Source organism: Parus major, chromosome 3 (assembly GCF_001522545.3).
Source record: "Parus major isolate Abel chromosome 3, Parus_major1.1, whole genome shotgun sequence".
In the NCBI taxonomy this organism is placed as follows: domain Eukaryota; kingdom Metazoa; phylum Chordata; class Aves; order Passeriformes; family Paridae; genus Parus; species Parus major.
In genome coordinates, this window is record NC_031770.1 from 63,999,482 (window position 1) to 64,027,302 (window position 27,821).

At 36.8% G+C, this 27,821-nt stretch overlaps 1 protein-coding gene across 1 annotated transcript in view; it reads left to right on the forward strand.

Moving 5' to 3' along the window:
* MAN1A1 (mannosidase alpha class 1A member 1) overlaps positions 1-27,821 on the forward strand; it is a 135,332-nt gene that overhangs the window by 37,294 nt on the left and 70,217 nt on the right. Inside the window, exons 3-4 of the mRNA XM_033512824.1 lie at positions 2,695-2,810; positions 13,231-13,311. Coding sequence (XP_033368715.1) covers positions 2,695-2,810; positions 13,231-13,311 — 197 coding nt within the window. The remainder of the gene's footprint in view (positions 1-2,694; positions 2,811-13,230; positions 13,312-27,821) is intronic.

Genomic DNA, 27,821 nt, shown 5'->3' on the forward strand with positions numbered 1-27,821 from the left:
GTGTACTGTAATTGCCTAGCAATAATCTTTGCTTCTTGTAGACCATGACTGCTGTGTAATTCCTTGGGAATGTTGTGTAGGAATGAACAACAGTGATAACTGTATTTAATAATTTATGTGCTGTGCTTTGAGAAGCATAGCTTATATAGGCTTGTGAGATATTTGGTCTTATCCAAATAAGAAACATTCATTTAATTTCCTTTCACTCCTTCTCCTTCCCTCACCTGCACCACTGGTTTGTCTGACTGGTTATTAATGAACTGTTCTGCATCACGATTTCCATACTACTCTCAAGTTCAAGTTATCCAGTTGGCTGACTTAGCATAAACTGCAGTTGTTCACAAGTCATAATTCTGGCCTCTAAACTTTCTCTGTTTTGTCTTTTATCAAGAACTTGGAAGTACAGCTGTTTGACAGACTTGACTAATTGTCACATTAATTGTTCTATTCCATTTCCTGGAGCCTTCAGAATAATAGCAGAAGTTATTTCAAATAAAGAAATATCTACTTGAGATTCTAGCATATTTTTTTTTCTGTCTGTGCTCTAAGCGGGTCACATAGGCCAGATTCAGGAAAAACAAATCTTTAGTTGGTGACTCCAAGGGTGATTTCTCAATAAATTTTCTCCTTATTTTCTCCTCTTTTTCTTTTGACTTAGCAGTGGGTTGCAGCTCAAGTACTAATCCTTAAAACTGAAAGCTCAACTCTTTAGTGGTGGTGTTAGTTGTATTACAAGAGGATTATCACAAAGAGTGTCTTTGCATGGTGAGCCTATCCCAATCCACTGAAGCAAATCAGGTTATAGATGGTTCTCCAGTAAGTAGAACTCAGCTGTAAAGGTTCACTAGGAACTGCTTTTGTTGTATGGAGTAACCAGACATCTCCAGAGCTTTTGCAGTAGCATTCTTGAGCAAATGTCCTCCAGCAGTTTTCCACTCACACTTTCTCATAAGCTCAAGAAAAATATAAGTTGCTTAGCCAAGTTTAAAGGAATACTTTTCCTTTCATATTAGAGAAGGGCAGCCAAGTTCCAAATAAGCTCTTGGAGGATATTATGTTGTTCTTACCAAAGTCTGCTGCAGTTTTATTGGTGGAATATCTGGGGGAAAATGTAGAGATTACTTCCTTCAGGGTAGGAAAGAGGCATTCCAAAAATGGGTGCTATAAGCAGCTGCTAAAATAGAGAAATTATCTGATTCTGTTAAATGGACCAAATAACTGTTGTAGTAACCTCAAATATTATTTTGTTTAAGATGGTGGAAATGGAAAATTATTTTCCACCTGGAAGCTTAATTTAAGAAAGTGATGTTAATCCTGCTATATAGAGCTCTCCAATCACCTCTCTGTTTCATGTGGAAGCAGAAAACTCATGATGGCAGTGAACACAAGAATTGACTGATACAGTAGCTTGCTTTATAAATATGAAAAACTGAATTCTGATATTTGATAAGTTTACTTTTTCATCAGGTATTTCAGAGACAAGATTATAATCAAGTTCCTTAATTAGTTGTAACTACTATCTTGTTATTCTCCTGGTACAATCAATTCCAGAATGAGTAGTCAGCTATTCACCTGACTCATTAGCCCTGCTGTGGGAGACAGGGATTGGACCTAATGACTTACTCTGTTGATTGCAACCTAAATTATTTTGTAATTATAAATGTTTACTTCTCTATCAGAGTCTTCTCTAAAATATAACAATGGTTTTCCATTCATTATGAAAACTGTGGGAGCCAAGTAAGGAAATATAAATTCTAGTAGAGTGGTCAAAAATGAATTTTTGACCTTATCCCATAAATAGGAATTGAAACTTCTCCTAGACAAAAATGGTGTTTTGAAAAGATCAAGGTAAATTTGAAGTAAGCACTGGAAAGTACTTTGAGTGACTGTGTTTACTTGAACCCCACCATCCACATTAACCTTTCAGTACAGCATGATGATCATTTAATCCATTCCAAAGCCAACATACTGATGATATTTCATCTGGCAGTGTTAGGTCAAGGCTAACTCTCACCCACCTCTGCAACAGAGGTAGAAGGGTGCTGCATTTGCAGACCACCAGTGCCTTGTTCTGAAAACCAGTGCCTTGCAGCACCTCCTGAGCTGACAAACCCATGTGTGCAAGTTTGCCTTTGCCTCACCCAGTGTTATCTTGTGCAGGTTACAGGGTGGTGCACTATACTAGAAAAATTGCTGTCCACAGACTGTACTTCCTAAAAGGATTTCCTAACTGAAATGGGATCAGTACTCACCAGCTTCTCAAAGCTTTATGTATGTTCTTGAGTACAAAAATAAAAAAGCAGCTGATTATTTTAATTCCAAAGTGGAAGAAACAGGAATTTCTCAATTACCTAGTTTTACTGTGTTTTTTGTGAACTTTGTTTTTGATAGAACAGTGAACTGTTCTATCAGTGGTTTAAAATGCAAAATTATGGCTGAAAATACTGTGCATTAGAACAGCTCTTCAAAAGTTCATTAGGGGAAGAAATACTTAAATATTATGATGTTGTGTTGTGGCATGGGAATCAAAGTAAGGGCTGTGAATTACTAGTTACCACTTGAATGCTTATGCACCCAGTTTTTAATTGGATTAATTGAAATTGGATTTTGAAATTAGAATTAATTTAAATTAATTAAATCTAACTGGAATATCTTCTGTTGGAAAGTAAATCAGTGGCTCTTCATGTATTTCAGGTAACATACAAGGAGCAACAATCGTGGATGCCCTTGACACACTGTACATCATGGAAATGAAAGAGGAGTTCAAGGAGGCCAAGGAGTGGGTTGAAAAAAACTTGGATTTCAATGTGGTAAGGAGCGTTGCTGATTAATATTTAATGCTCTGTTTAGTCTCCAGGGGCCAACTGAGGACTGGGTTATAGTATTACAAGCATGATGCAAGGCTAAAGAATTTAGATCATTGATAGCTAAAACAAGGCAGGAAGCTGGAAGATAGGAAATGTACTGCTCTGCTTATATGCTCTTTTTCAGTCAGAGAGATTTAAGTAGATGGAAGGCAATGAATGAGCTGTACCGAAGGAAGGAAAAAGGAAATAAAGTGTTTGCCATTGTAAAGTAAAAAACCAGCCTTTTCAGCTTCCCTGGGTAGAAGAACTAGTAACTTTCAGGCATTAATTTTTTCATTATGTAAACCTTTTGCATTTTCCATTTATGAAATCTTCCACAGATTTTACTTGTCTATAGAGAAAGGTATGTACCATACATATGACTTAGGTTCCTTTGTCTACTCCAGTAAAGTTGAATATCATGAGTTAGGCTGAACTGTTGGCACAACTGGACTGCTTTAGTCTTACAAAGCATCAGGTCTTCACAGCTCCACAAATCACTCTATTAAGTGGCAAATATGCAGCTGAGGGAAAAGTTCATTATTGAAGATTTTATTCTAGAAAGGCCTTGAACAAGCAAGAACCACTTCAATTAAATTGAGAAGTCCTGGGTTTGTTGTTTTGTTTTTTTTTTCCTGGGCCAGGGAATTTATTTTTGGGCTCAGAGAGCTGATGAAGCACCTCTGATACGTGTAGTAAAGTAAGCACAGTACTTAAAAGCTCTTGTAGTTGACATGCTTAATGTTAGAAACCTTTTTTGAAAACAAAGTACTCTTTCTAATAAGTTATGCAAAACCCAGGTTTAATTAGGGTCGCTTCCATGCTTGAGAATTAATTATCGTTTTAAGAAGGAGTTATTAAGAGTGGATATTACATAGTTTATAGAAGCAGTAATTTAGTATGCACTTATATTTACATTTATAATGTAAATAGTGGGTATTAAACAGTGCTCCTCTGTAGTGCCTGAATGACATACTAACTTTATTTTGTGCATAAGAATTTTTTTTTTCTAAAGGTATTTTTGTAATACTAAATTCCTGTCTTATTAGCTTGGTATTATCAAGATGTTTAAAAAACAGGATAAGACAACAGAAAATAACAAACTCCACTTAAAAGGATGAGCTGAGTTCTACTTGGAGGAACATTGTAAAGCGTTGTAGAGTGATTTACATTATTAACATGAAAATCTTTGGTTTTACATAAATCTTGCTATATTTGGTACTGGAAACTTATAGATGGAATTGCCTGCATTTCCACTTTTTAATGCACCCATTATTTTTCTCAGTAATGCTTATAAGCTAAGAAAATGTCAGAAATTTTGTATTCCATTAGTTGGTCAATGCAGGAGTCAAGCAGATTTACCATAGCAACTTTACAGATAACACTGACATGTGTCACTAACAGTATATTGTTACTGATATTCCTGTAAATAGCAGTCTGGAGCTCGACACCTCACAAAATTATTTTTATAATACTTCATCATCATATGTAATTGAATTTTACATCAGTAAAATTTGCATCAGTAGCAAGTAGATGAACTTTCCCAAACTGGAAAAAGGAAATTAAAATAAATAACTGCAACGCCAGATTTAATAACAGATATCCATTTGTTTAATGGCTGGATTGTTGGAAGCTACTCAGCTTGCACTTTTGTTTATTTTTCCACTTTTACGTATAGGTTTTAGATTCAAATGCCATTTTGTTTTTATATTTTTCAGTTTAAAGAACAGCAGTTCTCTTTTGTGTTTAAGCATTTATCCTGTATTGGATCTTACATGACATATTCTGTAAAAATGTTATGTACACCATTACTTGCTTCTGTTTTAGAAACCTTTGTCCCATGAAAGGGATTTATTTGGAATAACTCACACACTGACATTAAGAGTTACTTCTTCTGAATAGTATAAACCTGTGTTTGGTGTTTCTGATCATTTTCTGGGCAGCTACTTAATCAGCATATTTGGCCTTTATTTGCATAAATAGGATGAGTTTTTATCCTCATTTATTCTTAGAACCGTGTCTTTCAAATTGTTAATTTTCTTTAAGATGTTCTTTACAAAAATTGCTGTGACTGTATTCAGTAGCAGAATTTTTGCTCCTTATGTTCTGTGTCAATGCAGCTGGATATAGGAAATTTTTACAAACTCTAGAAAATACTCATCAAACTTTGGCCAGCACACACACCACTCTCAACACCTGATCATAAAAGTTTCCTATTGGCACTTTTTAAAGTAGGCACTGGTTTATCCACATGAAAGGATTTATGGAATAAAGATGACTTAATGTGAAATGGCAACATCTCTTTATGTGTTAGATTTCAATCTTGCAGTTCAGTGAATTAGATGTCAGGGTTGCTCTTCTTTACCCTTCCAAAGATAGGTTTTGATTTTGAAGGAAAATTCTAGTTAAGTCAGCAGCACCTTTCTTGGCAAACTTGTGCATTTTAGAAAGCTTGTCAGTGGATATGTTTAGAAGCTTTCCCTTTTGGAATATAAAAGAGGTTATTTTCACTACAGCTGTAGCTGGTAGCCCTGTGATTTTATAACTGAGATATCCACGCTGCAATGCTTGGAGCTTTTTTATGTCACAACTACTGACATTTTTTTTAAAATTTGAAACCCTGCTGAAGTTTCAGCTAAACTGAGCCATTCCTTCGGGAATTAAGTAGCATTTTCTGATTCTGTCAATATTATAAGAGATGTAGACATCCTTGTACTTTTGGAAAGAGATGGCATTTGCAGTGGCTAAATCCATGGTCTTTGCTTTGAATAGCACCATGGATATATGCTCTGTACTCTGTTAAAGCACTTATCTCTCTGGGGGATTCATCTTTGCTCTTCTAATTAGTATAGCCAAGGCTTTGTTCTGACATCCCACAGGCTGCTTCCCACACACCCCTTCACAGTGCACAGCCCAAGGCTGCAGCGGCTGGGCTGGGCTGGGTGTATCAGCAGGTTACAAGGGAGGAAAAGGGAACCAGTTTATGGGATCTTTAGGGAGCTTGGCTGTTTCCTAGCTAAAACTACGCACTGCTGCCTGCTCCTCTGCTCTTATTTTTTCTTACTTGTTTCTGAAGTTGCACACACACACAGAGCTTTCTGGAAGAGTTTCTGTACCACCACCCCACTTCTACTTCCCACTGGAGAGGAAAAAGCTATCGGTCTCTGCAGTCCAAGAGCCAAATAACATAGAATATATGCTTGGGAAGAGACAGAGAGGAAAATCTTTATGAGGCAAATGAAGGGGTCAGGTGTTGGGGAGTAGTGGTGCAGGAGCTGAGCCACATAGCACAGCAGTGAAGGTTTAGGATTTGTTAAGTATTGGAATTGATGGTGCCCTTGCATCTACAGCCAAACACAGCCCCCCAGGATCTTTTGGAAGAACGTCTAAGTGATCCATCTCCTTCTTCTTCAGCCCTGCTAAACTACTTCTGTGCAAAGGGGCAGTCTAGCACTGCCTCTGCAATCTGTACTGCCTACTGGGAGCAGTCCTTGGTCTACAGGGGGTCCTAAAGCATGTCTGGACATTGACTGGAACAACAGGGGCCCACACCAAGACCAGAAGATGCTAGCAATCAAACTGTACTTGGGACAGGGCTTGAATTCATACCCTGACCGGCTGTCTGATGGAAGTGTAGCCAGATAGGATCAGAATGGGAACAAGGTATGGAGCAGAAAGCCATGCACTTTTTTGGATAAGAGGGAAATAGGGAAAGTATGAAGGGTATTTCATTATTTGCTCTCAAAGACAGGTACTAATGAATTGAAAAACTGCATAAAGAGAAGGGAATGAGTAAGAAGGTGAGGGTACCTCAGTCTTGTGTCCTACCAATGCTCTCAAGCAAAGCTGTTCAGAGGTTGGTCAGTCACTGTAGCTGATTTTATATGTCATTTTTGAAGCTTGAAGGCTAACTAACCCCTTCTGATTTTCATCTTTGTGCTTAGATCAGCAAATCTGGGTGTCTTTTAATGAGGTTTTTGTCAGCAGCTTCATGCAATCTAGAAGTTTTGTAAGTGATGTGTCTATTATTTGGGAACTGGAAAAGAACTGGTAAAAGTAGAGAAACTTGAAATTATGGGGTTTTTTTTCTGCTATTGTATATACACCAGCATACCCCCTTTCCAAGATATCAGACCAGCAAATGTTATTTACATCTGTAATAAATAAGTCTTCTAGCATTTATCACTGACTCAGCTGTATGTGTGGTGTGGCAGTCAGTAACAGGACAGACTTCAGTTTGCTTATTTCAAACTTCAGAATTTACAAATATAAATCCTACTATTCTCAGACTGTAGGTATTATGACTTGTAATTGTATTTAACAGTCCACCACCTAGTGTTCTGACTTTGAGCATTATAGTTTTTTGGCTCTTTATTCTTTGTGGTTCTCCTCGTCAAGTGAGAAAATCAGAAAGTTTCCTAATACAACAATTTGGAACAGCTTTCCCATGAAAAAAGAAATAAAAATAAAAAGTCGTGTGGGAGGTGTGAGTAAATGTATAATGGGTCAGAGAGAAATCTGAAGAAAGTCAGCAGTTGAAAGTGGTTCTTTAGTTTGTGGGACTATTGGAACTAGTTTGCCACATAACTTATTAGTACACTGTAAATGCCAGACTTCAAAGTGACTTGATTTTGTTTTGATTATGTGTAAGAACCTATTTTGATGGGCTAAAAGGAGATTCTGCAAATTCATTACTAAATGCAGTTCTTTTGCTGTTAGAGTTCATTAATGCCTCCAGTAGCACTTTATTTTTGTTCCTGTTGAGGATCTTGCAGTTTGCCATGCAGGGACTTCAGCAAGGTTAAATAACATGTTATGCAATAACCAGGCTTTGACACTTGTGATAAAAAGGTTGCTAAGATTGTTTCCCATGTCTTTGGGAACTGAATATTTTAGCAAGCTGCCAGTAACTTTCATTTGTAGAATATGAATGAAAGTTTTTTCCCCACAATTGGAAGTAATTAAAATCTTGTTTAATTACAGTAGTTGAAAGTGAGCTATTGTAGTATTATCCATGACTATCGTGCTTCCTGGGGTGCTTGAAAATGGTAGGATTTGTTGCTGTTCCCAACCTCTGTGCTTCAACAGGGGAATATTATTATTTAATAGTAATAATAATTACAAGTTAAACTCATTGAACTGATTAAACTTGGAAATGTGGGCCCTTTGTGTCCACTTTTTTAGTCTAGAATTATATACATTATTCAGCATTGTTCAGCACAGGGTCCCTGGTGTTCTCTTGCACAGCTTGTTAAACTGCAGGATATGGGCTGCTTGCCATGGTGTCTGTGCGTGGGGGGAGTTGCTATATTCCTTGTACTCAGGAGCAATAGGTGGAAATGCAGATGAGGTGACTGAAGTTCTATATATTCTTGATGATACAAGAGCAGGAGAACCAAAGGAAAGTAAGTTTTGGAAGGAATCATTGCAATAGAATAGAAACAAATAGATTGAAACAAATTATATGTTAGAATTTGTGGTGTTATTTTTTGGTTATCTTTATAAAAACTAAGAGAGTAAGCTCTTTATCAAATATAAATTAAGGTGACTTGATTATTGGGAATACATTCATCTGTGTAAAGAGCACACAGTATTCTCTCCAGTTGAATTTTGAATGGCAGAACAGGTAACCAGTGCTTCTGATGAGTGCCAGGTGGAACCTAACACTGGATAAATAAAACAGTGTTGTGTTTCAAATGTTGTGTTTGTAAGGGAGGGGGGCTTCCCATGACAAAATACAGATGGAAATTGTTTTGGCCTTGGACTGTGAATTGTGGAGAGGAAGATTATCAGGAATGAGATGCATTAATGAAATTATCCAAACGGATATGAATACTGATTTTTGGAAAGCTGGAGGAGTTCAATAGGCAAAGGCCTTCAGGGTCTTTAGTAGTAGACAGTAGTTTTTTTGTCTGAACAATGTTTTCAATATTAAATTCAATATAACAGCTGTTTAAAACCTCAGTAGTTTACCAGTTGTAGTCTTAATCCCCTGGTTTATGGAACAGTGAAGGAAGTTGAGTGGTGAGATGCAGCTGAAATCAAATTGTCCCAGTCATAGATTTGCAAATAAAATAGAAATGCAGACTAACACAGGCTAATTAATGTAATTCTTGGCACGTTATTCTGACTGCACCCTCCCCATTTGGTTATATTTGTTGTTTTTTGAGCATGGGTCTTGCTAAGGCATTGTCACTCTCCCTTTCTTTAAAAAGAGTTAGTATAATAGGTTTTCTAGTTATATCTGTAACTTTATCCAGTACCTTGAGTGTTTCTGAGCCATGGGTTTTCTTCTACTTAAAAAGCAATTTTAACATTACTTTGGTATTATGTGTCTAGCCAGCAATGTAAAAGATGTTGTACGTCTTTGTCAAAATAATTTCATCTTTAGAAGCTAATCAAGGAAACCAGATGAAATTCCTGAAACTCGTGACAGCCTTACTCTTGTACCACATATTGGATTCATACATTGCTTTTTGTTTTGTATTTTTTTCTCAAGTACAGTGCTCAGAAGTCACAATTTCTCTGGATCTTGTATAGTACTTGGACTATTCCATTTATTATTCAAATAGTGAATGATAAATTACTGAATAAATATAAGACAGAAGACCCAATTACTCACATTCAGCAATTAACATAAAAGCCCTGGAATTAAAACAAAACCACATCATTCCCAATATACATGGTATGTGTATATATATATACATATATATATGTATGTATAAGTATCTACAGACTTTTAGAATCCTTTCTAAAAGGCCTGCAAATGTCAGATCAAGCTGATGTTTAGATGTTAACGCAGATGTGTACTAACAAAAGTGTTTCAGATATTCTCATACACTGCACAGTCTATTTGGGGTACTAATGTAAAGACCATAAAATTGGAAATTGTATTTATCCAGATGTTCAGAGCTGTCTTTTACACTGTTCCTTAAAAAGGGAACATTGTAGTCATCTTGAAATATACATTTGAAATATACAAGTCACTTTGCCTTACAGAATTCCATTAGATATATTGGAATTAATTCAACCACTTCTCAGACTTGCTATGTAAGTGATACAATGACTGTTTGAGGGAGAAGGCTAAATTTAAAATAAAAAGTAATTCTCACCTCTACAGATGGTGAAGCAGTAAGAAGTTAAGATGAAAGTTTTTCTGAGATATTTTGGTACTGTTAAATGGATCATAAGGTATTTATGCACAGCTTGATCTGAGAGCAAAATAAAAGACAGTATTGCTTAACTAGGATTTGAGTAGAAATATACAGACTTATTTGTACAAACTGTTCGTGGATGATTAAAAGAGGATAATGATCAGGGTGTGGCACCTTCAATGTGTCATACAAAAATTTTAAAATTCAAACCAGAAAATTGGAGTAGCAGAAATCTACTTTTCAGACAAGCTCATTTTTCTTAACAGACTATTTCTTCAAACAAACTTTCCATGCAGAGACATTTCTTTGACATGAAATTATAAAACTTTGTTTTGCCACTTTCTGTTATTTGTGTGCTGAGAATAATACTGACCTGGTACAGTGAGTTTAAGAGTAACTGTATCTGGCATACAGCTTTCAAATCTATCATTAATGAAATGTCTGTCTCAGTGTTTGTCTGTTTCAGTGGCTTGCACAGAGCTTTTCGTAAGAGGCAAGTATTTCAAATGAAGGTTCAATGGTTCAAGTGACCTATTGGGAATCTGATACCATTATAATAATGGTTGCCTTCATGAAATGTCCTGAAAGATCACCCCCTCAACACATGTTCAATATTACAGTGCAAGTAATCTTTGTGGCTCAACAGTAAAAGCTTTATTTGCATTACTTCCAAGTATTCTTCTTGTCTGTAACTGATTTCCAGAAGCAGATGTCAGTGCACACATACTGAGGCTTCCTTAAAGGGTCTTTGCACTCCTTGAAAGATAGAAATGGTTTTGTGAGTTAAGTGGTCATATTTAAATCCAGAAAGTCAAAATGTAAAGTTCTGGAGACAAAATATTCAGGTCGTACAGCACTCAATTTACTTCAAGCAACTGAAAATCAAAAAGTAATTTAATTCAGTTCTCAAAGGAAACACAAGTGTCTGGGATATCTGATTAACTCATTTCCTCATCTGGCACCTACCTCTTTACAGCTTCCACCTTCCCACATCATAAAAAAGGTACTTGATATGTGCTGAGGCTCAGGATTGAAATGGAAAGAACCTGAACTTCTGAAAAAGGTTCACATATTCATATTCTCATACTATTCATAGGAGTTTCAGCTAGCTCAGTCTCCAGGGAAGAGCAGCCACCCCTTTCACTCATTTAATCATCCTTTCTCCAATCAGATCAGGTCAGATCAGCCTTTCTTTAGTCAAATCAGTTCTGTACTAGCTGTCTTATGTGTTGGATTTTAAGGTAGACTTCTGTATTAAATGTACACGTACTGTAGCTCCTAACACAGGTGGCCTGCTTAGCAAGCAAACAGATGCATCATCTAGATAGTTCAGATTTCTAAAGGATTTAAATGTTTTTATATCCCCCTCCCCAGGTTTAACATGGATTATGGCATAATAAAAAAGCCTGCACAGGAATGTTAAAGTTAAGTTGAATACCTGTTTCCATTTACCTTATTGCTGCATTTAGTGAGACAATGCAGTCATTGAAAACACTTGGAAAGAGAAATAACAGATTTTGAAAAAAAAAGACATTTTGGAAACAGAAATTAAGCTGCAGAACTTAAACTATGTCTTTTCTCTTAGAAAGAATAAGAGAGGATCAGTGGGGGAGAGCAGTGACAGAGGAGAAACTGCAGCTTTCTAGAATACTCAAAATAACTTGAAAGTGTTGTGTTCTAAACACTGTAAGACAGCAAGATAACTTTGCAGTCTTAACCCCATGATGCCAGTCTGAGTTTTCAAGAGTCAGATGTGTGTGATGGCTTTACTTTGTCAGCCCCTTTGAATTGTGCTCACATGTTTTAAAAAATTTTACAGGGACACACATATATCCTATATTAATTATAAATTAGTAAATTTAGCTAAATTGCAAACTGCAATTGCACTGAAGTGCAGAATACATTTTAGAGGAGAAAAGTTAAATTCCTGAATGTAAACCAACCAGCCTTGTAGCAAGTCTGAGAGTGTGTTTTGAAGGCTGTACCTTTAAAATTCACAAAAAAGCTCATCTGCTCTGAAATGTGTCTAGATACCTTTTTTTAATCAGAACACCTTGCAAAATGAAAAGCATGAAGTAATATTTCTAATAAGTAGCCTAGTGCTGGTTGGTTTGTTTTTTCTGTAAAGCCAGTTTTGAAATACATAGAAAACAGGGAGCAACTTCTTTCCTCCTATGTAAACTGACATCTGAATGTTTAAACTGGAAAAGCATGAAACCGAGCTGAATGAAAAAAGCCTGCAAGCCTTTCAGAAGAAAATCCATCAGCTCCACTATGCATTGATTTATATTAAGTATAACTATAATGTACATCAGCAAACAGAAGATGGAAAAGTGACTCAGTAGAAGCAAGAGCAACCCAGAACATGTGAAATGCCTTTTTTATGTGCCCAAGATTTTGGGACACTATTTCCTTTTCCACTGGACCTTTTTCTGCAGAAATACAGAAATATAAAAAGTAGTTTCACATAAAAAAAGCAAAAATTAAGAAACTTCACTAGACCAACTTTTTAACTGAATGCCTTGAGTGATTTAAATGTTGGGGAAAGGTTGGAATTGCCTTAATAAAGAACAAAAGCATGTGAGACTCATTGAATTTCAAAAGGCAGGGAAGAATGTGCTTTGGGCTTTGAGATAGATACTGGCTGGACCTAGTCTTTATCATTGGTAAAGGATTTATCCATGCCAGCTTGGAAAGGGCTGTCACTGTAACAGCGAAAGGTCATCTTCTTCCTTGTGAATACACTTCCTTGTGAATAATGATTACAATTTTTTCATGAACATGTAATTAAGTCATTCTAATGTTACTTTGTTTTTTGCAGTAAGTTACATTTAGACTGAAGTAGCAAAGCACTTGACAGGACATTTTGATCAATACTGGTCTGAGATGGTGTATGGGGAGGTAGTGTGGGACATGAGATCCAAGAACACTTTTTGGGCAAATGCTGAATCATCTGCAAGGAATGATAAGTACTTAGATATGTGGATTTAGAGATCACCTTATAGCCCAACAGAAGAGATGAAAAGTTGAGCAAGATGAGAATAATAGAGAGGATATTTTGTCAAACTGAGGAAAAGAAAGAAATTATTTAAAGTCTTATGTTGGCCTTCCTACATCTTCTGCATTTTGCTATTTACAGTTGTTGTGCCTTAAAACCTGTATGTATGTATATGTGTACATATATAAACAAACAAACATCTGTAGAAATAAATTTATGTTTATTTTAACAGAATGCTGAAATTTCCGTATTTGAAGTGAACATTCGTTTCGTTGGTGGACTACTTTCAGCTTACTATCTTTCAGGAGAAGAGGTAAGATGGATTTTATTTATCCAAATAAAATAATTTCATTTATCTATTGTTTAAAATTTTGAAAGTGGCTTGTACAGTGGAGGCCAGTCCAATGGGTCTTCTTGCTTCTATTACTGCTGCTTTCTGTAAGTCCTAAGGCTATGACTTCCTTTAAGTGTTAAATGATATTTGGGTTTTTTTTCTTAGTGGGAATGACATCCAGTACATCTTACTGGGCTTCATGCTAGAGTGTGTAATTATGGAGTTCCTACTCTATGGTAGAGGTAGATTTGGTGAATCAGCTTCCTGCTTCACAAATGGGTTTCAAGTGTACCCTTGAACTCATCTAAACTCTTACTTTCAGTTTGCCTACCTGAATCTGAGGCTTCAACTCACATGGGAAAAATATGTTAAGAAAGAAAAGGCAACTGTAAACCTATGCATGTGAATGTCATTAATCTCTATTACCTGTCATGGTTTCTGAAGAGAATGAAGATGCAATTTCATCTTAGAGCTTTGTCTAAATGCAATTGCTTGTTTAATTTTTTAAAAGGTATTACTTTGTGTAATAACTTTTTTGGAGAAGACCAAAAGAGTCATAGGTACCATTTTAAGTGATGAATTGTGATATTTTCAAGTCTTAGCTTGGCAGTTGAAAGGTCTTTAATCTTACTAGTTTAAATTCTTGTTTCTGTCTCTGGATTATAGTAGTATTTTGTTGCAGGATTACACAAGTTAATACTGTTTAACCATAAATTGAATTCATTTTTCCTTAAATCCAAAGCAATTACTGGTGCGTACTCCACAAACCCAAGTTAATTTTTTTCATAAGTAAATTTCCCAAATACTAGGTAGGGCTCTGTTTTGAAGCTGTCATGTTAAATTACTTAAATTCTGTGGCTGTGAGTGATTATTCTTTATTAAAATTTATCTTTACGTTAAAGCTGTTTTAGCACCTATAGTGCTATTGGGTCATGTACCCAGCAAAGAAATTGTAAGGAGGCAATGTTCCTCTGCCACTTTTATGTCTTAACTAGACTTACCTGCTTATTTCACATGGGCCTGTTCTGAATATAGATGGTATGGAAAAGGCATTAATATCTTAAAATATAGAGGTTTTATTATTTGAATTTTATTGTATTGGGGCAGGGGGGAATGCGGTCAGACACTTAACAGTAATGAAAAAAACTGAGAGGTGCTTGGGAGCTGGCTTCTGGATCTTTGCTAAATATTGTTTAACTTGTGTTTCTTCTTTTTTCACTGGAGCTCTACTTGGGAAACAGGTGTAGACTTTTCTAGCATAACCATAACACTTTAATTAACCAGTTCTGACAGAAGCAGAGGATATTTGTTGGCAGACAAGCTGGTAGATGAATGCTCATGGGCCTTTATATCAAGTGGCAGTTTGTCTGCCAAGAAATGCCTTAATCATTTGTCATCAGTGCTGGTGATTTTGTATGTATGTTGATGGTTTATGTCCTATGTCTGTTAATGTGCAGTCTCACTTTCAATCAGCATATATAGTTTCTCCTAAATAACATCTCAAGCATTCCTTCATCCTCAGAGAGGCAGTTTTATTGCCTCTACCTCTTCAGCTAGATTGAGCACTTGTGTTTCAGTAAAATTCTTGCACAAATGAAATGCAGAGACATCTGAAGCAAAAGAAAGTGTTTCACGCCACAGATAATTAAGTGGAACTCTTTGCAGTGGAATATCAGTGATAATGGACGCTACTGCCCATTCTAAAATTGATGGACTCAGTAATGAAAGTAAAATGGGCTCTTACATACGGAGAAGAGGTGTATTATTAAGGAGGGTGCCAAGCTCTTGCAGACCAGGAAGGGCATCGTCCTCACTTGCCGCTGGTTCTCCCACTCTCTGTTAGACACCTGCTGTCCAAGACAGAATGATGTCCCTAAACAGTTGTTCTGGTGGCTTAGAGAGTGCAACTCAGCATGCTCTGCCTCCATCAGATTTGGGGAAACTTCACGATTTGTCTCCTAAATCCAAAGATGCTGTAGCAATAGCTGACATCTGCCAATGGAAAGAAGCAGATGCAGCAGGGTGAGGTTCTCCTCTATTATGTGGGTCCCTTCTTCCCTGCTGCTGCTGAGAGATGTGGAAAGACCTGAGGGCCCCAGAGGCTGGCTGCCACCATAGAAAGTATATCTTTAATAATCTGTTAGTCCATTACATTACTGGGTATTCCTAAAAAGTTGGCACAATCTGTATGTACAGTGCTCAAAAAAGCAAACTTCTTTGGCTAGAATCTCAATTAATTCTTTATCAGATTAACTATTAAAAAATCTTATATTCACTGTGCTCACTTACCAGGATTCTAATTAAAGAAAGCTATGTTTTGGTAGAAGGAGTGATGGAAATAATTATTGTTTGTGCTTCTGAATTACATTTCCATGGGTAATGATCCAAAGCTGCAACACATTGTATGTTCCATAATCATTTGTAAGTCTAAGTAATCACGATTAAAGAATATGCTATCATACTGAGTAGTTCCTAAAACATCCTGCTCACATAATAGTTCATTTAGATAAAGTCACCAATGTGAATCAGTCTGAAAATTAACAAATTGAATACTTTACCCCTTGATAACTATATGTGCTGCTCTCTTGCAAATAGAGCCATGAGACACTTTCTGTTAAACTTCCTACCATTTCTACCTTACTAGAATTAATATGAATTACCTAAAAGTGCTAAAGCATCATATGCTTTTTTTTTTTTTTTCCCACTGTGGTAACTGTCTAAACCCATGCCAAAAAGAGTTTTAGTCAAATATCAATTTCATTTGTAAAATAGCCACAAATATCAGAAAACTTGATTTTAAGATGAATAACTGTTTAAGTGCTGCTCCTTTTTTTGTTGATTGTTTTTTGGTTTCTTTTGGGTTTTTAAGTTCCTAAGAATAATATTCCATGTGAATGCTTTTCTTGGTATTTTTTCAATAAGTCACTGGCTGTAAAGGATTTTTAAAAATAAGCCTGGCTCCTTAAAAGCACTCCTAGTATTGAATTTTTATTCTTTTTTTTTTTTTTGTATGAAAGTATCTTTAGGAAATTGTAATATGATAGATTTATCCCATAGGACTGGGACAGATTTTTTTTCAAAATTTCTTGGTCATTTTTTTAAATTAAACCTTGATTAATTACTAGACGTCTTAGAATCTTAGAGGATTCCTTGTTTAAGTAATTTTTTGCTTTGAAATGAAAAATAAAATGTAAGGGACAAATTTGTTTTACAACTGCTTTCTGGACTTACTAGTTTGATGCTAAATTCTGGTATAACAAGGGTCAGGAGTATTGCATGCAGCAAGGTCCTCTGTTCTGCAGACCCAGATATTTACACTTCCAAATGTAGTTGTATAAAGAGATAATTTTTTAACTTTTGGAGGAGGACAACACTGAACCCTCTAACAGCAACTAAGTTCTTTCTTGGAATTCATGGAGATTACAAACATTACTTTTCAGCACTGTAATTTTCACTGCTGGGAATAGCTGTAATGCTAGTGCTGAAAGTCATGGTAAGTGTATGGCCCTCCCTGTTCTGAGTCCAGTCAGGTTTGCATGTTCTCTAGATCTTCTGATTTACTCAAAACTGCTTCTTAAAGGCACTACTCAAGCTAAGTAATAAGGGGACTGTTTTACTTGAAGACTGGTTCCACAGTCAGGGAATACATTGCAGGCAGAAATAGAAGGGGCTTTTAATTTGCTGATTGTGTGAGTAGCAAAAAAAGCAAATCCAAGACACTGTGAAGTGAATAAAGAGCACATGAGTTTCAGATTCAACTGGTAATTTCCCAGATTCCTTTGAAGCTTTTCTATTTTCTGAATGGGATAAGTAACTTTTTTTTTCCCCCAGAGTTAAAATATTTTAGATGCAGCAGCTGTTCTTCATGCATAATATGCTCATATTGCAATTCTTCTCCATGATAGGAAGCAAAAATGTAATAGATTTGTACTTATTTTACTGTGGTAGGATAACCTGTTTGAAGGAACACTAATTTATTCTGATCAGGGGAAGAAATAGCAAAAACAAACCAAAACAAACAAACCAAAACAATCAAACAAAAAAAAACCCACCAAAACCCAAGCTGTTCTTCATGATGCTAAGTGTTTGACTTAGAGTTTCATCTGTTACTCTCTACCAGCTGTTAATCAAAGGTTAAAAAAAATAATTGGGGAAACATGACATATTTAATTAGTTTGTATCTGCATTTGGAGTTGGAGTTACAGTGCCACAGTTCAACCTCACTTGATGATCTTGGCTTCCTGTCTGACTTCAGACAGACCTAATCATTGCTCACTGTAAACCACCATCCCTCAGTGATTATAGAGGTATCTTACTAATGAGGAGCAGGCATGAAATAGTGATGCAGATGCTATTGATCTAGAACTGCCTTTGCCAGATTGATCACAGAAAATTGCTGACTTCATATAGTCCTGTGACATTCTGCAGAATTTAGCTGTAGCTATTCTGTCGCTCCCTCTCTTGTAGAGGTGTCCCTTCAGAGAGAATATTTAAATTCCATGTATACAAAAAAAAAAAAAAAAAATCATCATTCAACAGTCTTAAATGGTAGGAGAATTAAATTTATGTCACCTATACAAAGGTCTTGGCCTTTTCTGGAAATTTTGATTAAGTTCCAGTGTGTGCGCCTTGGGGATCTTAGCTCACCCAGTGTGAGCACTGACCGCATGTTTTATCTCCTGCTTCCTCTCACTTAACTTGACATTAGTTAACAAGAGGACTTTTCCTTTTATGTCTTGGAAGCTTGATTTCTAATGCTGTTTGAAACTCCAGGCATACTGTATCAGCTTGATCACTTCTCTGTGAATGCCACTTAACTCCTCCTTAATCATCCTCACAGACTGGCAGTAAAATTCCCTGTGTGGTACAGACTAGAAGACTTCTATTGCCTGTGGTTTTCTACAGCCCTGTTTTCAGATTTGGGTCCTGTTTCCCACCTACCATCCATCTGCTGCCACTTTTAAGTAACACATCAGTGTTTCAGTGGTGTCATGTTTTAGTTCCTGTAGAGCTCTGAAATGATCCTTTTGCTCTCTTTCATTTTAATAGATTTATGATTTTTAACTTGTTATTTCATTGAATACTGGAGCCATTCAACTTGGAAGTGACCTCAGGAGATACTCTAGTCCAGCCTCAATATTGCAGCAGTCCTTTAGGCTTGTTCTTGTCCAAGAACCTTCCTGCATGGGAACATGCCCAGGCTCTTTGAGACCAAACACAGGGGCAAGTTTATTTTTTTGGCAATGGCTTTGGTTCATGTGTTACACTCTTTTAAACAGACATCTCCTGTTGCTTCTCCTGGCTCTCTAGCAGGCCTCATATTTCTCTTTTTTTTTAACTTTAAGCACTTGTTCCTCAAAAATTACATTTAGCCTGACTTAAGAGTTTTCATTTAACTTGTCAAACATTAAAAGTTTTTGTATTCCTTACTTACACTCAGTACAATTTTACTTTTAATTACCTTCTTTACAGTCATACCAAAAGAAGGTAAAAGTCATCTGAACCTTTTGATTTGAGAAATTTTGGACTTTGAACCTCACCTTTTATTCTCCAAATCATCTCCAAGCTATTTAACCATGCAGCTGTTCCTTTCTAAGTTCATTTCAGCTGGTCATGATTCTCTTTCCAAACTTAAACATTACAGAAGTGAACTTTTCATTTAAAACAATGTATTGAACTGGGGCATGTGTCCCCTATTGTCCCCTAATATGTCAAACTAAGTTAAGAGCTACTTTTTCTCCTATAGACTGAATTTCTGCAGAATGCTGTCATTACAGTATATAAAATCAAGGTTTATATGGGCTCTGATGTAGCACTTAACAACCTACTCAGGGACAGAGAAGGATTTAAATCTCTGTTTCTCACAATCAGTCTGTAATCTCCATTACTATTTCAGTCTCTTCACCACCTTTAATAAATCTAATGCTGTTCACTTTCTGTGCTAGCTGCATCAAAATGTACTGCAGAATCCCTCTGGATTCACATTCTGGAGATAACCTTGGCTCCTAAGATTTTCTTTTATCTGGACTGTTCTGCTGTTGCAAGCAGACTGCCCTTCAGTCTTCTATTTCTGTCTCTTATGTTCCTGAGTGCAATTACAGTGTCACTGTTGATGAAACCCATCTCTCTCAGATAGGTTTCCTTTATCCAAAAGTTTTCTCATTCCTAAGCACTTCTGTCCCCTTTCTCTCAGTGCTACTTGCTCAGCTGCTCTGTGCAACTCTGTGCTGCTCACAAGGTGGCCCCACACTTAATTCCATGGAAAACGGGAAGAATGGTAACAGAGCTGTGGATTTCCAGACTTGCACTTAATTAAGGTGTTGCTTCCAGGTTTTCCTTCTCTCCCCAGTGTGGTAACTGATACCACCCACGTATACATTGACAGGGAACTACTTCTGGAATTGAAGTACCTGAAGCCTGATGGAGACTCTGCCCCTGTCCTGCAATCAGGCACCACCACTGGGCGCACAATCAGCTGCCACCAACAACAGTTTTTGTGCCTCAGAATGAGGGCCCTCAGGCTTCTCTGCTAATGTAAAGTGGGAATAGTGGCAATTTGCCTTAATTCAGTGAATTGCTGTCTGCTGGAGTCCAGCAGTGGGTATGTTTTGCTTTTGTTTGTCTGCCATCATTTTGTTTGTCTATCGGTGTGAACACCCACAGCAGGGAACTGAGAAGCTGTGGTGACAGCCTGCTGCAGCTGCCATAACTAAGCCTGCTATGAAAGCAGGAATCAGAGCCCTGATTTTGGTCTGGGAAACATCAGTTTAAAGCTCCAACCATAACTTATGTTCTTCACTTTTAATAATTTCCCATTTGTGTACCAGAAAAGGGTTTGTTTGGGGAGTTCTCTCCAAACAACAAAAATATTTGCCTCGTCCCATGGTAAACTTACTTGACATGTTTTTGCATTCATATGTTGACTTTGGAAATAACCAAGAAGTTCACTGATCATTACATTAATTTTAACTAAAATCCCTGCTCACCTCCACACTACTGTAGGCTGATGGCAAATTGCTAGAAAGGAGAATGGATGATAATGACACCTAAGAAATATCGGACTGTGATTGTAACAGCTGGTATATTTGACATGAGCTCATGAGATATGTGATTAAGTAGAATTCAAGCAGCTGAGAGGGGGCTGTTTGTTTCTTCTAAGGATTTGGCTTTCAATTAGTTCCTGCAGTTTCACTTCATTCTGGTTCTACAGTACAGTTGGAGAGACAATGTCTATCAGAAATAGTAGTGTGAGTGCTTTCCTTTTGAGCAGCAACAGCTCTAGATAGACCCTAAAGAAGAATTCTTTGTATGTGGGTTAATATACTGTACAGAAGAAATTACATGCTATTAACAGTCTGTCCAGAATCACCAGGCACCTGCAGAGAAGTTGTTTCTAAGATATTCCTCTCTTTTACTTATCTCAGTTTCCAGTTCTATCGCTTTGCAGCACAAAATGCATTTGCAGTAATAAAGAGTAAAAGGAGGGTGGAAACATGCTGCTCAAAGAGCTGGTGGAATTGCTCTGCAGATTTAATAGAAAATGTACAACATATGGGTACAATATACAGGGTTCTGTGGAGACATTTGCAAGCAGCATTTAGATTGTTGAAAATATATTATTCATATCTAAATAACAATCTTTATGTATAATACTACAGTGAAGAATTTTACTTCCTTCTGCAAATGAAAGCAACATAAAAATATCTTGGTGCTGACAGTGGGAATAGATCAGCATTAATTTATACTGCTTAAATTCCAAGCTGTGTAAAATATTTGGGAAGTATATTCTCTCTGTGGGTGTGGCATAGAAGTTCAATTAGGTGATAAGTAATAGGTGTTATTGAATCATTGTACTGATTTCATACCAAAAAAAGTTCATGTGAAAATGTTATTTTACTCTGGGTGTGAAGTAATTCTTCATTTCTTCATCTAAATATTTCACAATGTATAAGTAGTGTGTGTGTGATTCCATTTTGTGCTTTGTCTCCATAGATTAAGTCTGAGGTTATTTTTCATTAAGTTGGGAGTTAAGTAGATGATAATATCCTTCTCTTATTAACTTAGAGAAGATAAAAGCATAAACCATCCAGTAGAAAATTACCACCTTTTTTAATGATTCTGTTGGCAGCTATGAAGACATTGAAGACATTCCATCAGATTCCCAAACCTGACTTTAGCGAAGAATCTTTCAACTTTTATATCTCTTTTCAAAAATTTAAATTACTTCTAGTAAAAAATATGTAGGAATTAATTAATTCTTACTATTTTAAGTACAATTTGAGTGAACAGAAATGCTTGATGAAATTTGGGAAGTTTCTTATCCAATTAGCTCTGTAAGGGATCAGATTAGAAATTTATTACTAAACCACTTTGTGCCACCCACGAATTCTGCTGCTTCATGCTAACTGAAGATCATTGAGAAAATTGAATGCCTGAAATCAGAAATAGTCAGAAGTCATTGCTGCTCTTGCATGCTCTTCATATCTCCAGCAAGAGGTAGAGATAATGACATCCTTGCTGCGGGAGAAACAGATACGCTTTTAAAAGTCTCCTTTGCACTTGTGTCTTGCTCAGCAGATCAAATATGAGACAGATACAAACAAGGTTCATTTGCTTTAAGTTAGCACCAACTCTTGGGATCAATTTATGGTGAGTGCTAATTGTCCTGTGGATTTTTTTTGGCAGGATCAATTGTTTATTTCCAGGCAACAGAAATCTAAAAGATTTGTAAGGTGAGCTTTCTCCTGCACCTTTCAAAAACTGCAGGAAGCCACATGCTTTGTTTGCCATTTGTTTGTAAAAATGCAACAGTTGAATAATAGTTGTGGTTGATAAATGAGTCCAGTTCCTGTATCATCTGTGCCAAAAGCTTTCTTCTGCCATACACAGACTATATTTCCACCCTATGTGCAAATGATTGAGAAGGAATTTGGAAAAGATGTGCACATGAAAAGTCCTATGCCACTTCCAGCATGACAGATGCCAATGGGAATTTGTAGTTTTGGCAGGTGATTGCCCCTAAACAGACCTGTCATAAAATATTTGAAAAACAAATCTTTTTTTTCCTCCAATCAGTAAATGTAAGGGTTCATTTTGCCCAAGGATAAATGCAGAGAATTGGGCAAACTGCGAACTTTTCTTAAGCCAAAAACTGAGAAGAGGATGAACATGAAGATTTGAAAGCTGAAAAGGAGGAGTGGTATATAGTGCCAGTGTCTCATACAAATCTTGCTTGGTTTCCTCAAGAAAAAAATAATTTAGGACGTAGTTAAACAGTGCATTCAGTTTCTTAGCTCACTATTTACATTGCAGGTCTTTTGTCAACACGTGTCAAAGCTTATGTATTCCCATAGGTGTTAGCTGGTCAGCCATCTGACTGTTTAATTTCTTAGTAAAGCAAAAGATACAAGAGAGGTCAGGAGGTGCCAAAATATTCTGAAGAATTTGGATTTTGTTTGATGTGTTTAGCTCTGATACTCTTTACTCAACACCTCTAATTGCTTACATTAACCCACCAACCCTGATGAACTCCTTCAAGTAGTAGCTAATTAAAACAGTACAGTATGAGGGGACTCTTGTCATTCAGCTACATAAAGGCTCAAAAGCTTGTTTTAACATCCAAGTCTTATGTAAACTGCCATAACTCTAAAGCAAACAAGGAAGTTCACTCCAGCAGCAGTGTTACTGGAGTGGAGTCAACCTTCAATTAATAGAGAACTGTCTTCTTTCTGTCGTAAAGGGCCGGTTCTGTTGTTTCTGATGCATCAAATGCATTGAACTACAAAAAATACTCACGACCTAGTTCATCTGAAGAACTAGATGTGTCTAGTTTGTTTCTTTTCTTCAGTCTTTAGGCAATCATCTGCTTTTGCAGGCAAAGCAAAATAACCATACTAGTTGTTTTTGGAAGCTGGTTCAGTCCTGTTACTGCTTTAAAGTTGTGTTGTCCCTTGGGGCCCAAGCTGTCCTTAATTTTTGCAAGCATGACTAGATAATTTTATAGTCCAATGGATCCTAAGGATCATCATGTGGAAAGGATATGCTATGAACTTCACTCCCTTCCGTTTCTCTTTAAAAACTCTTCTTTTTGTTGTTTTCTTCAAACTAACAGCTGCAGAACAAAGCAGCTTACAATGCCATTTCTTAAAGGATGCTATTTTCCCCAGCTTGTTCTTAAAAACACTATTCATAGTATACAGACAATTTCAATCGTTTTCCTTTTATCATGCAAAACTTGTGAATAACTGAAACCTTCTCATCAGCATTTGCTGCTTACAGGGTATCTCTTACAAACATGGTTCAGCCTGTGCTCAGCCTTTTATTTCCAAAGTTGCTTTTATTTCCATTTATGTTCTAGAGGGAAGAATAAATAATCTTCCTGATCCCAGGCAAGATTTACAACTGCTGTAATGCTTTGGGCCATCATTGCCACACTGCTGCAGGAAACTACAGTGGTGGTTCTCAGCACGCCTCAGTAGAATTAGTTCAGTGTTAAATGCCATCAGCTTTTCTGATTTGCTTGAAAAGCCTGTCTTAAAATTAACATGGTTACTAACTGACCCAAGGTCAAAAATAAAGATTTACTGAGATAACGAGAAGGACTTACTCAGGCACATTTTTTTTCTTGATAGACTGTGACAGTTGTTAATAGAATTAATGAGTGGAGCTGGTGACTAAGATGCCCTTTTTCTAAATCATACTTTTAAGACTTTTTTTCTATCTAGTTCCAGCTTGAAATTGCAGTTAAGGTACTCTAATGTCTTAACCTACATGCTATTAAATATAGAAATAATTTAGTGAAGCCTGAAAGGCTTTCTCTCTAGAAGTGGCTATGTTAAGTTGGAAGTGTTCAGTTAAAGAATAAAATAAAACACTACAGCCATGTAATGAGTTTTGTTGAAAATGGAGAGAGTTTACATGTTTGTCATGCTTTTCTTTTTTTCCTCTTGCTTCCAGTGGGGGCATGGAAAGCAATGTACACATGCTAATATGCATACTTGAAGGCTTTATGAATATTCCAACCATTGTTTCCTTCAAATGTGTGCTGCATTCAAAAATAGTGTTAATCTTTAGAGAGTGCAACTTACAGCTGTTTAATTACAGGAATGGTTTTAAGGTTTAGCTAAAAGAAAGTTAAAAATGTAAAAAAGTTTTAACTACAGGAAATTCAGAGAAGCAATTGAATTGCTCATAAATTTGGCATGCTGGCAGCTCTGCTGCTCAGTCAGAGGACTTGTTGCTGAGTCTTTAAGAACTGAAAAATTTAATATTTAGTCACTTTAGTTTAATGGCTTGTCCAGTAAGAGAAATAGTCTTACAGGAAACAGAAAGGAATTTGATTAGTCTGCCTTAACTTACAACACAAAAGCAGCTTCTTAAATCATAGTTCTTCTCTCTTGAAGCATCCTGTTTGGCTTACATAAAAATAAAAACTACAAGAGTTCACATCTCTTATATTTAATTTAAGGAAAATATACAAGCACTTTATTCAGGCTCATTTTGGTCCACTCCATTATTCATCAGACAATTCAATGACTATTGTCTGTCAGAGAAATCTCAGTAATAAGAAAGAAAGCACTGAGTTAGGAAACCATCATCTTTTTGTCCTGCTGTATAAAGGAAGATTTTTTCTTGTTACATTACTTATGTAAAAAGCAATATAGGTGGTGTGTAAGAGGTGTTGCAGGGAAAGGAACCTGCAGAGTACACTAAGTTTTAACCTGTTCCTCCCTTTGAAAAATAATAACTTAAGATGCATCAATTCAACTGCTGGTGTTACCAAAGTCACCTGTCATGGGGTCAGGAGCAGCTGTTCACGTGGTTGCAAATCCAAGCTGCACTTACCTAAATGGCATGGTCTCCATCCTGGTTTTTTAAATGGAATTTACCAAAACAAGTTGTTTTGTAATCTGAGAATCCACTGAAACCTAAGGGTGAAACAGCTAAAGCAGTTGATTTCTTTCCCATATATCTATACAAGTGCAACAGAAGCAGTCTGTAGCTGCTGGTGGTAGAGAAAGCTCAATGAGAGAGTTTTGTGATCCATGCTGTAGATCCAACAGAGGGACTGTTGGCACTGTCTTCATACTTGTGATCATTCAACTTTTTTCCAGTATCTGTGATCACAAAATCTGGAAATACCTGCATGGACTTCAAGCCTACTATAAGGGTTTAAAGAAGCACTTTACTGTTTAAACATAGGACAGCCATAATATACAACACTAATTTCCAGTGAATACTCATTATATTTTATATATGTTTAAACAGCATAAGAGACATTCCAAAGTAGTAGTGCTCCATGAACTTATCAGACTAATGGGCAGTAGAATGTGGAATTGCCTATGCATGAAGAGGAATATAGGGTCTCTGGCAAAGAGACATTAGAGTAATGCAAATTAACTCCTTAGGCTTTTTTGTGTTTAATGAAGACTGTGTAAAGCCTGGAACTCTGTAATTCTGTGCCTAAAATCATGGCTTGTTTTTAAAATTTCAATATTCAAGCTTGTCAGTTTGGATTCTCATCGTACTTTGTTCCATATGCTAATCCTTTCATAGCCTGCATTACATGTAGCTCACTAGTTATTAGTTGTCCTTATTGTTGCTATTATTACAAGTTTACTGCTTGCTTCATTCTAAATCAAGCCACTAATAACAAGACAAGACTCTTGATAAATACCTTGTTGAAGTGTCTACTGAAGATACGGCTTGGACAAGCCACTTAGGCTTCACTGCCCCATCCATGTCCTAATGCCAAAATTTACATATAACATTTATGTTAAACATAAAGCAGAAACTGAAACCCCAGAGGTTCCCTTTGAACATCAGGAAACACGTTTTTACTGTAAGGATGACTGGGCACTGCAGTGCTTTGCGGTGATTGCCCAGTGTGCAGAGTCCTTGCCCTTGGAGATATTCAGAAGCTATCTATACACGTTCCTGTTCCTGGGCAGCAGGCTCTGGGTGGCCCAGCTTGAGCAGCACAGTTGGACCAGATGACCTTCAGAGCTCCCTCTGCACAGGTCTCTTCCAACCTCAACCATCCTTCTGTCAACTTTCACTCACAGCTTCATAAAAACACAGTCCTTGCCTAGCTGGAGCACTTTGCTAGAAAGCAGCAGGGAAGAGGGAAGATTTTCTTCCCTACCGCTACCGCACTAGCGCTGCAGACTCAGCACAACTGCGGTAGAGCAATGGGAGTAACTCCAGAAAGAACCAACCCTGAGCTGGCTGCAGAACTGCTACTCTGTGCTACCTCGCCTGAGGACACGGCCCGTGTAAGCTTTAACCATCTGAGGGCCCACCTCTGAACGAGGTAATACAAGTAACTGACTTAAAATACTTGTGATGATGTCAGATTGAGACTATGTAGTGATTGAGGAAGACCATCTTTTTGAGGGCAAACAGAGCAAAAAGAAGGAGTGGTTAGTTTTTTCCATTTGCTCAGGGGCTGCTCAGGTTTGCTAGTGGTTGGTTCAAGGGAGATGGCAGAATATGGGAGACCCTGAGTCTTGGGCCCTTTTGTCCAAGGACCTTTTTGATTCAAACTGATGAGAGTAATTTCATTAAGCTGTTGTTCTTGTGTTGGAGTAAAATGTTAAAGTGAGTAAATGAAGTTAGGAAAAAAATGAATGAAAGAACAAATAAAGTGGGTACCCTTGGTATCCTATTCACATTGTTATACTTGGATATTTGATAACCATCATTTAAAACTCTTGCCATTACTGCCTGGAAGAAACTTGCAAGTGTCACATAACATTGGCTGAAACAAACAGCTCCCCATTTGCTGCTGAGTTGCCATTAAAAAGAAAATAGAATTCCCTTTATGTACAAAGAGTGATTTTAGCCTTTTCTGTGCCTGCCACCATGGTCTAGAAGTGTAGTTTAGAGCAAAGGCATCACTCTAAATCACTTAATGGTATTGGAATTAAAATATACAGTCAAATTCACAAGCCTAGGAATAAATCTTCTGAAAGCACTTTATGCTGCATTGAGGATGTAATTATTGATTCCCCATGCAGTTTATTAGGCTCCTCCACCCCACCCCCTGCTTTCACACAGATGGTGCTGCAAATCACCTCTCAATGGTCACCTGCTTGAAAGGAAAGTTTCATATGCAAAGTGCTGTTCTTTGTTTAGTCAAGATAGCTTGCAAGATATAAAATGCGGCAGCTATTTAAATTTGTTGTTACAGCAGTTGAGCTGGGTACACAAGATTAAATAAAAAGAAAATTAGGAAGCAGATGCTTGTGGCTTAACAGAAGAATTGAGCTAAAAGATACTCTTTGTTACTGCTGGATATGAGTAATTTTACTAAGGCAGCTGTTTCTTTAATCAGGAAAAACACCAACCACTTAAGATAACATCCAGATGTTTTCTGTATCACTTCACAATGTAATGAGTTTCCATTTTATATGCCACATTTTTAATTTCAGTCTCATTCACTTACATCCTATATACTTTCAAATAAATGTATCATCTTCCTGAACTGT